We start from the raw sequence: 10748 nt of genomic DNA on the forward strand, positions 1-10748 counted from the left end.
AAAGTAATGCAGAATAAGGAAATACTGTAATTCATGGCTGAAAACATACAAAGGCAGAATACAAAGCTCTGAATGATCAAAACAATGAACTGCACATCAGATTTTATAATGTATTGTTGATGTTGTAATGTGTTTTATGATGTATTCTGTTAACCAAAGTTCACTGAAATTCATACACAGCTGACCATACATGAAACAAATTTTCTACAAGCAATTCAGTTCAGTTCTACAAGAACAGACAAAATATATTGTGGCAAAAAGATGCATGGGAGTGTTGTAGAACCCGGCTTATTGTGCAATAAATGCAATCAATAATAAGCATGTGTAACAATGTAAACCTTTCCTTGCACAGTCCCTGCAGAACACTTAAAGGTACAATAGGTAATTTCGGACTTCTAACAGTCAAGAGAGGAATTGCAGCAATAAACACGCTCAAACCACAACACTGTTTATCCCACCCCTTCTCTGTGAACGCGCTGACGTTGAAAAGCCATTGGCTCTGGCAATTAGAACCAATTTTCAACTAATGAGCTTGAATTATTGTACAGCTATACGATGTTTTGGTCCAGTGTGTCGGCCCATCAACTGCATATTTTGAAACCCGAATTTAAGGACAATAAACACAGGCAGAGGGTGAGTCAACATGTCAGTGAGCCTTTTTCAACGATAGGAAGGGATTTACAATGGTCTTGTAATAATGTTTTAAGACAAAAATCTTACCTATCATACCTTTAATGCAAGTCTTCCACAACACAGGGTTTTATAAAGATTTCAGATGGCTGCTGGATTTCCGTCCATACAAGAAAGCATTCTCAGAGAGGTAAGAATTGGTGTTTAGATTCACAGTGGAAAGGGCAGTTCCTCTACACATTAATGAGTTTGAAGTCTTCAGGGATTACAGGCATGAATGTACGTTGGACAAGGGCTAGTTTCAGGCCTCCAAGCTTCCTCTCCAAGTGGACCTTGCCTACAGTGGAGAGCAGAATGATTCACATTGTGACAGCCGTATATTCACAAGGCATTTCAAAAGGAACCCACAGGAATGTATCGATATATATATTTAGATATCTTGCAGCTCTCCAATGGCTAGAGCACTTGCTACTTCCTGGCAACTAGCACAGAAATCTCAGCACTATAACCACAGAGAATCCACCAGTCACATACCTGACATTGTTATTGGTTGTTAGCAACATGTTTTGGTGAACCTCCTCTGCTTTTTTCATACACATAAGGTTAGGTGACATCAAGACCATTTAACTCCTATTCTATTAAGTATGAGGTCTTTAAAGAAGTAATACATACACTTCTGAAGGTGTGAGTGGAGGCGCTTGTAGAGGCACTTATGACGGGCCATAACATAGAGGAAGGAAACGCAGTACATTAGCTTCACTGCTTCATAGCAGAGGTCCACGGGTAGGTGTACTCCTGAAAAACAGAGAGAATCATACTTTCACAGTAACATGGCACAGAGTGAAAATGTCTGTCTTAACAAGTGTTTGTGTTGTAATGAGACTTAAATTTTCCCTGTTTTACATATTAGCTAGTCTTAAGTTACCATTTGCTTGACTAATGAAATTCTTACCTCATTGGCAAATGAAGGCACTCAAACAGGATGCTTACCATGGTTGCTCTGCCTGAGGAGCAGGCTGGTGACCTTGGCCATCTCCCATATCATAAGCAAAAAGAAGCGAGGATTTTTCTTCACTTTCTGACCAAAGGGCAGGTTCTGGGCACATGCATGAAATCTGCAGTAAACACACACATATCTGCAGCATTTACACACGCACATAAATTAAATCTGCGATTATCTAGCAAAAACCATGGCAGCCATATTTCAACTGATGAATGTCTGAAATGAATAGAAATAAGTGAACAGGGGAGAGGAGTGAATTCAAGTCAAATTAGGTAAATGGAGAACTATGAACCGAGCAACCAGAGGTAAACAGAGTAAAGTAACTGGAGGTCAGAGCTGAACAGAGGCAGGCAAGATGCAGGCAAGATTGCCAAATGACATGTAGCATCTAAAATCAATTGAAAACACTTTGATAATTACCTGGCCGAGTCAATATGATATTTGTGCTGTATTACAGTATGGTGCTGTTACAGTTGACTGACCATTTGGATATGCATTTCCCGTAGAATAGTATCAGACCATGTGGTTCTGTTCAGTACCTGAAGGCCTGGAGCAGTACAACCTTGTAAACATTTTGACACACGGCCTTCTGGGAGTTCATCTGTAGCAACAGAGGTGCATGATCATTACCCATTGACCCATTATTAAATCCCAGGTCAAGTGATACAAAGTTCATTAAAGGACATGCAAACTAGGGTTCTCTCACCTTCAAATCAAGGAGAATGGCACGACACTTAAGTCTGAGGACCGACAGAAGCTTCCTCTTCATCTGCTGCCCGGCGTGTGGGGTGGAGCCAAGGGTCAGGCTACTGCGCAGTGATAGGCCAGCATAACTAGTACAGAGCAGGCTTACATCACAAAGCAGAAGGACTCTGGAGCTGATGGACCATGGGGCCCATCCACACTAAGATTTTCTGTTTTCTCTAAATGAATATGAGCCGTTTTGTCCTTGCATTACTTGAGCACAGGCGGAGAACTTCCCTGGCGTTGTCAGTGTAAACGTACAGAGTGGGAGGACTCATCTGGAGTAGTCAGTGTAAACGTACAGTGGGAGGACTCATCTGGAGTAGTCAGTGTAAACGTACAGAGTGAGGACTCACCTGAAGTAGTCAGTGTAAAGGTACAGAGTGAGAGAACTGACCTGGAGTAGTGTAAACGTACAGAGTGGGGGCGCTCACCTGGAGTAGTCAGTGTAAAGGTACAGAGTGAGAGAACTGACCTGGAGTAGTGTAAACGTACAGAGTGAGGACTCACCTGAAGTAGTCAGTGTAAAGGTACAGAGTGAGAGAACTGACCTGGAGTAGTGTAAACGTACAGAGTGGGGGCGCTCACCTGGAGTAGTCAGTGTAGACGTCCAGAGTGGAAGTGTCCACCAAGAGGCCGCACCACGGAAACAAGGATCTGGAGGGAAGCACCTGGACATCTGGGTAGCCGTCCTCCAGGGGAAAATTTACTGCCACCTTCTGAGGGTTAACAAAACAACCGTATTCCGCCACACCCCCTTGCAGAGTCCTGTTATCACAAAGCAAAACGGTTCATGAATCAAAGTAGATAAGAGGTGGGATCAAACCAAAACTGATCAGAAATAAACCGCAAAAACCATCTCACGTGAGGAAGGTCTGTGCTTTCCCGAGATCAGGAGTGATGAGCAGGAAATCGTCGATCAACCTCATTAAGCACCTGATATATAAGAGAGAGAGAGAGAAAAATTAAGTGTAGTGTTTTTAAAATGAAATATGAACACCCATATACATTCATGCCAGTTCAAAATATGAAGGTGAAAACCATACCCTCCTCCATCCACCAGAGGTCTCAGGAGAGCGTTCTCCATGTGCCCGTAGCACAAGCAGCACAGCAGTGCAGACACCACCGACCCTTGTGGGATCCCACGGCACTGCCGGAACATTCTGCAACAAGACCCAGTGCCCATCAGCACCCGCTGAATCGTGCATCCCAAACGCTCTGCGTTCTGAACAGGCACTCACTCCTTTCCAAACTGAATGATGTAGTTCGAGAGCATCTCTTTGAAGAATTCCAGGACGTCTCTGCCACATATGTTTGATGAGAAATTCTGAAACACATTGAATTAAAATGTTCATGTCCATCGTTGGACTTTTTCCAAACCTACCACCAATTTAAGCAGACCTGTCCCGATTATGTAGCATCATTAAAGTGAAAGCTTCTTTATATGTCATCATTATTGAGAAATGTTGTTACCGTCAGCATTCAATGATCAGTTTCCTGATGAAAGACCAGCCACTCTCCACGCAGTGGGACACCTGGTTTTACACACAACCTAGGCTAACCCCAAGACAAGGATGCTGATTTTCATGTATAGTGGGCCCTCCCTCACACCTGTTCCACCAATATGGCACTGTGAATCTTCCGCTCCCTCTGAAGGCCCATCACAAATTCCTTCATGGACAGCTCCGTGTTGGCCAGTGTTTTTGCCTAACATGAACACACATAAGTCTGCAATGTGATACTCACAGTTACATGGAATCACACAACACTGAAAAATTATATACATTTGAAAATGATATTTCTTCTGATTTTTATTACAGTGGTAGACAACAGTCCTGGCATTGTACCTGACGGCGGAAGACCTTCCTCAAAGTCTGGCTGGAATCTGCCCACACCTGGGCATAGCGGCGCACTGAGAACACCTCATCCAGGACCGGAGACAGGACCTCACACACCACCTCCATTAACTTGTCATGGGGCAGGCTGTCATAGGCCCCACTCACATCCATCTGAGGGAGAACCAATCAATCACTCACATCCATCTGAGGGAGAAGCAATTGATCACTCACATCCAACTGAGAGAACAAACCAATCGCTCATATCCAACTGAGAGCGAGAACCAACCAATCACTCATATCCAACTGAGAGAACCAACCAATCACATCAACCTGACAGAGATCCTACCAATCACAACCATTTAAGAAAGAACCAACACTGTACACAGTCACACTGCACCAACATAAGGGCCGTAGACCATACTGCATCAGCTTTGAAAGGCCCCACACTACACTGTCCCCAGGACTGATTGTGATGTAGCCTGTAGCTAAGTGATTGGTCATATAGGTCTTAGAACACTAAGAACATCTCACCTTCACAAAATAAAGAGGTTGGGGATTATCCTTCTGTGCTGCCGCAAACTGACCCAGGACCCTGTGTATGTCCTGAACCCCAAACACCGTGGCTCCCAGCCAGGAGGGTCTTTCCTCAACACACACCCGCAGAACGGCATGCAGGTCCTTCACACGAGCCTGGAACCACTGCACACACACAACAGCACAGGTGAAACGTTCTGGGCCTCTCGGATGTCAAGACTGACCTCAAGTTTTGAAAACAAACCAGGCTCATACCCGTGCCTGTGCATCCATCCTCACAACCCTGACGATAGGCCTCAGGCCGTCCTGCTTGGGGATGCAGCGCAGACAGGACACTACTGTGGTTTTGGGGAGGGCCGACCCCTGCTCCGCAGTCAGGGGTTCCCACTGCCCTTTTGTAAGCAGCTTGCTGTAATCAAAACTCATAATTCTGTTTCATTTTCAACTTTCTCCCATGGTCCACTTCAGAAAATACTTCAGTGGAATAATACAATGGTGTAATGGCACAGAACATTTCCAACTGAAAGGAACTAAATCTGGAGGGAAACATCTACACACACACTCAATTCCACGTCCTGCAGTGTCTGCAGGTATTTGCTCCAAACGTGCGCTACACCACCTCATTTCACAAATTATTTTACCGGCTTGGTTCAGATAATAACCTCACGAGGGAAATCAGGTGGTGTAGCACATGGTAGGAGCAAATGCCTGCAGACACTGCAGCCCGCAGGACGTGGAGTCCAGAAGCGCTGATCTACACCCTTCACTAGTCTAGCTCTGATGAGAAACAGGCTGAAGTCTGTGCTACCTGAAGCCCAGCTGCTGTAGCCTGTTCCAGACCTTGGACCTGTAGAAGCGCAAGATGTTCTTCTGGCCACCGCTCTCCGTGACATAGAACAGGGCCCGGACCAGACCCACGACGTACCCCTTCAGCAGCCAGGCCAGAAACCGACCCAGCAGCCTCTCCCGGTACCGGTGCTCACTCGCCAACACACGGCCTGACACACACAGAGGGCCTCAGTCAGTCATCAGGCAGCTGTACAGTGAGTACAGTAAGTACATACCTTTCATGGATAATCTGTGCACATTTTCAAGGACTTCTTAAATAAGTCTACTTTAAACAAAACAGCTAGAGACACTTCAGGTCTGTCTGTCTGTCTACTCACCTGCAATTTAGTTCCTTGTTATGCAAAAACTGAAGGTGGATGCTACACCATTCTTGTGAAATCGCGAACAATTATTGATGCCATTATTACTCTTTGTGAAGAATAATGATGGGCGTCCTGTAGTGCAGTACATGATTGTGACCTGCAAGGTCGCTGGCTCGATCCCCGGTGTAGCCACAACAACATCCGCACAGCCACTGGGCCCTTGAGCAAGGCCCTTAACCCTGCATTGCTCCAGGGGAGGATTGTCTCCTGCTTGATCAGTCTGATCAACTGTACGTCGCTCTGGATAAGAGCATCTTCCAAAATGTCATTAATGTAATGTAATGTAATGTAATGTAATGTAATGTAATGTAATATAATGTGAAGCAGCATATCTGCTTAAGCAGACATCACTGCTCTTACCCGTTTTACTGATCTTGAGCCAGTTACACTCTTTCACCTTCATCTTCCACATCAGTTCAGAGAGGGAGAGTCGGTCAAACCTGCCCATGGACAGGAAGGCCTTCACACGAGACAGGAAGTGAACCCGGTTGTGGGCACAGCCCCACAGCTCCTCAGGAACCACCCAGCAGAGGCACTGCCGGACAAAGCAGTAAACCCTGAAGGGCGAACAGTGCAGAGCCAGTAGACTGCTCAGGTCTTCCGCTCGCCCGACAGCCACGGGGCAGGCTTTCTGCAGAAGGCCCATGTAAGAAAACCTCTTGTGTCGAAGGAGGAACTGGTTGAAGGTGTCCACCATGCCGTGGAAGCGTTTGGGCAGTTTCTTTGGAGGCCCATCGTGATTGCTCCAGCAAGGCAACCTGTCGAAGAAGATGAGCCGCATCAGGTCTGGGCCTCCCAGGCGCTTTGAACCCTCAGCTCCTCCCTTCAGCTTCCTGTTGAGTAGGAAGCCCTTCAGGCCCCTCCCCCCGTACATCAGGCCACGGGTGCAGATGAAACTGTGGGAAGGGGTATGGGGGTTAGATGCTTCCCCCCTCCAACATGGACCCACCTCCTGCTGTTCAGCGGTCCCTTTCCAGCAAGCCTCGGCCCTCTGTCCGTTTACCGTGCTCTGGTTTCTCACCCGTTTCGGCACTGGCCCAATGTCTGACGCCTCGCCCTCATTCTCCCCATCCTCTTTCTCTTTACTGCCTTTCCGTTTCCACAGCACCCTCTTCCTCCTCCTCATCCTCCTCCTATCACAGGCTCTGACAGCCCTCCCCTTCTGTGTGTGACTACTCACATGACCTGTTCTGTACGGGAGCAGTGTTGGCAGCAACTTAGATCTCTGGTTGACCAAATGGAATGCTGAAGGAGTTTCCATGGCGAGGCAGCTGTAGAAGGGCACCCCACACACCTGAAACAGGCAGGAGGGGGGCACCGCCATGAACACAGCGCAGCTCTCCAACAGGTACCTCGTGGCGTCTGTGCCCAGTCTCTGATTAACAATCTTCCAGAAGTTGCTGCTGTTGATGAAGGCGGCGCTTTGCGTGAGCTCTCCCTGGAAGCGCAACTGGTCGGCTTCCCTGTACTCGTGCTCCCACAGGGCATATCCATGACACAGAACATTGCTCTTGTTCTTCTTCTTAGCGCTGTTCAACACAAAGGCCAGCAGCTCCGACAGTGTTGAGATCTACAGAAACAGAAATCAACGCTAAATTAAAGCACTTGACATTCAGAGGTAAATCTATTAGGATTAAAACTTTCAGGTCGGACTGCAACTTAAATCCCAAATAATTAACGTCAGGCTATACATTTTTAGTTTCGATACCAATACAATTGCGAGAAAAGCTAAAAAAGTTTTTAAATAAACGTAATTGTTTGAATTTTATTTTATTATACCCTAATGTAGGAGGGACCAAGTCAACGACGACAGTTCAGATGACAGTTTGAATGAAACTTTTGATGCATCCCTTCCCCAGCGTCCCCCAAAATTCAGTTTAAATTTTTAGAAACGTACTTGTTGTGTGCTTGCCACCCGTTGGTGCAACAATTTGTCTGTACAAATAAATACTTTTCTTGCTGATGTTTTGATGTAGTTGCTGTCAGATGGCTGAATTAAAACAGCTTTCTTTCCATCTTTGAACACTATGCTTTGCGAAAACTCCTCGATGGTCAGCACAACAGGATAAACTGATCGCAGAATACAAAGCACGCGTGACAGGTCGCAGTCTACCATGTTCTTAAAAGTAATTCAATGAAATGTTCCGAGTACTGGCACATTGTCGTTAAGTACAAGCAGATACAGCTTTCTTCTAAGCAACGTTTCCCTACGCGCTCTAACAATCTACTACAACCATAAAGTATTTTGCCTAAACTTCCAATCAACTCGCAGATCTCGCCAAAGAGGAGGGTCTAGAAACCACGAGAGTATCAAGCCGTTACATTTTCTGTCTGTGTACCCGTGTACGCAGAGCTTCAGAACATAGTACTGAACAACCTGCTTGTGATCGCTCTAGCTTGTTAGTTGCTCTTTCATCTTTGGACAACGAGAGCGCCGGCATGTTCGTGCCATAGAGTATAAGGTTCCTGCAGTTCGTACGAAATGTCCGGTAAAGAAGTATATTGTCCCTAGAGGCTGGTAGCGGTAAAACAGATATCTCATTGGAGCCTTCATGTTTTTAATCAAATAAATTGTGTATTTCAAGGCACATTCTGTGGTTCATGTGGCAATTAAACACGTTATTCTAAGCATAAGAAATTGTTACTGGTGTTTGTACTCATTTTTATTTTAGATAATTGTTATTTGAAGTAATGAAATGTTAATTCAGACATGAATCTTTCAAGTGTACATAGGCTTTATACACACACACACACACACACACACACACACACACACACACACACACAGACACACATAACACACACACACCATGCCGAACAGACTGTGCTGTTACACTGGCTCTAGCTGAATCAGCTGATGTCTGGACAGTAGTAAAGTTCAACTATTGCAATCCATTCACATAACAGGGGTGGTCCATTTAATCAGCTTCTTCCTACTCATTTGGGTGCTTCTTCCTGCATGTCATGTCATTTGGTGGACGCTTTTATCCAAAGTGAATTCCAGTTGATTTAGACTAAGCCGGAGACAATCCTCCCTGGATTGCTGGATCTGTCCTTAAAGTACCCCTCTGGGGGGGGGGGGTTGCTGCTGCCCTACCTGCCTTAGAACAGAGGCATACCACCAATTCACCAAATTCATAATAAAGATTCCAAGTTTGACCACAGTGTTTCTGACTGAATGAAAGAATAACTACTATTGAAGTTCATTATTTTCCCAAATCAAAGAAAACACGGATTCAGATAACATCTTTTTTCGTTGTTGTTTTTATGAGAATACAAAATGCATTTCTTATTCCCCATTAGTCACAGACCAAAATTTTGTTAAAACAGTTAAAGAGTATCAAAACAGCAGATAATTTGTAATAGGTAAAAAAAAAAAACTATAATACAAAAATCAAAAATTGTGTGATTTTAACAATGAACATCTTTAATAAAGATGGTTTTTATCAGCTGAAGCTGGATTTCCCTGCTTACCGCACTTTTAAAGTTGTTGTATACAGAACAGAAACAGGGCCAATAACATTTCAAAAAAGGGCTGATAACATTCCAGATGTTCATATGAATTAACATTCACATTTAAAAAAAGTACACATTCACTTCTAACTATTAAGAGTGCTCCAAATTGTGTGCACATTTGGTGACTTGAATATCAATAAACTTACTGTTTGTCAGACTTTCATCATCTAACTAAGGCTACAATTTATCTTCATATAATGTTAGATCACATCCATTAATAATATGCCTACACATTGTTATCTATACGTAGATACTATGTGCTGAATAGAAGGGTCTAAAGAACACAAGCTGAATAATGATCATTTGATACATTGATCCTCACCCTTAAAGCATCCAGTTCTTTTTCTTAGCCGCTTTTCATAATATTAAACTCACTCTTCCAAAATCAAATCCAATTATCAGTGCCACCACGAGACAAAGTGCAGTGCCTATACCATATACACATCTACATACAGTGAGCACCATATGCCTTTGTCCCAAGACATATGGAGCGCACTGTGCATATAATCTATGTGGGATGAGCAATCAGAGAACAATCAATTGTATATTTGTCAGTTAGCCCAGTTATCACCCACTTGAGAAGCAATGAGAGTATGATTAATTCCCTCAGTTGTGGACATTGGTCTTTAACTCAGCAGGCTAAATGTTTATCATGTGCAAAATCCACAGCACACCAACCCCTGTTATATATGCACTGATTTTTCTCTCGGTCACACAGGCTCATACAGTACATATGGAAGGGCTTTACTTTGAGAATACCAGCTTCTGTATGAGAAATTAAAGAGAAGATATTTTCCCCTTTAACTGCATGAAGCTGGCAGCCAGTGGAGGCAGCCAGGTACAATATCCCACAGTAAACCTGTGATCTGATCCATCTGAGGATAAACAACCACAATCTCTCTTCGTTTAGCACTCCACTTCTCTCAGTATTCAGTGTTATAGCAGGTACAATACAATCCATGTAAATACATAAAAACAATTTGTAACAGTGCAAAATAAAAGAGTGACAACTCATTCCTAGTATTTTCACTGGGGAAAGACTTAATTGCTGTATCCTGTTGCAGTACTGGTACACAGAAATACACAAGGAAACAAACAGAAACATACAGTACATACAGTATATACATACTCTACAAGTGCATCAGCTCAAAAGCATTTGATTAAATTCAATTTTGGACTCGCTGGGCTACATTTACACACAAAAACAATATTTTATGCAATATAAAAAACAAAAAGGCTACACTTTTCCAGGTTGTATTTGCATTATTACAG

The 10748-nt window shown here is 44.0% G+C and overlaps 1 protein-coding gene across 1 annotated transcript; it reads right to left on the minus strand.

Moving 5' to 3' along the window:
• Positions 1-7: 7 nt before the first annotated feature.
• On the minus strand, positions 8-8364 carry tert (telomerase reverse transcriptase). Its single transcript, XM_061262818.1, has 16 exons — positions 7858-8364; positions 6321-7530; positions 5558-5747; positions 5005-5158; positions 4747-4914; positions 4225-4386; positions 3989-4084; positions 3619-3704; positions 3424-3540; positions 3242-3313; positions 2966-3145; positions 2340-2466; positions 2173-2234; positions 1621-1745; positions 1303-1425; positions 8-967 (listed from the first exon to the last, which is right to left on the minus strand). The coding sequence occupies exons 1-16, from the start codon at positions 8074-8076 to the stop codon at positions 864-866; spliced, it is 3195 nt and encodes a 1064-aa protein (XP_061118802.1). The 5' UTR covers positions 8077-8364; the 3' UTR covers positions 8-863.
• Positions 8365-10748: the final 2384 nt, after the last annotated feature.

Source organism: Conger conger, chromosome 12, assembly GCF_963514075.1.
Source record: "Conger conger chromosome 12, fConCon1.1, whole genome shotgun sequence".
Taxonomy (NCBI): domain Eukaryota; kingdom Metazoa; phylum Chordata; class Actinopteri; order Anguilliformes; family Congridae; genus Conger; species Conger conger.

Excerpts from the sequence above, each read along its gene's own strand:
- tert (XM_061262818.1), bottom strand. The coding sequence starts at position 8,076 with ATGGTAGACTGCGACCTGTCACGCGTGCTTTGTATTCTGCGATCAGTT. Across the intron at positions 4,915-5,004 it reads GGATGGATGCACAGGCACGG|TGGTTCCAGGCTCGTGTGAA; the intron begins GTATGAGCCTGG and ends GTGTGTGTGCAG. Across the intron at positions 1,746-2,172 it reads GTACTGCTCCAGGCCTTCAG|ATTTCATGCATGTGCCCAGA; the intron begins GTACTGAACAGA and ends TGTTTACTGCAG.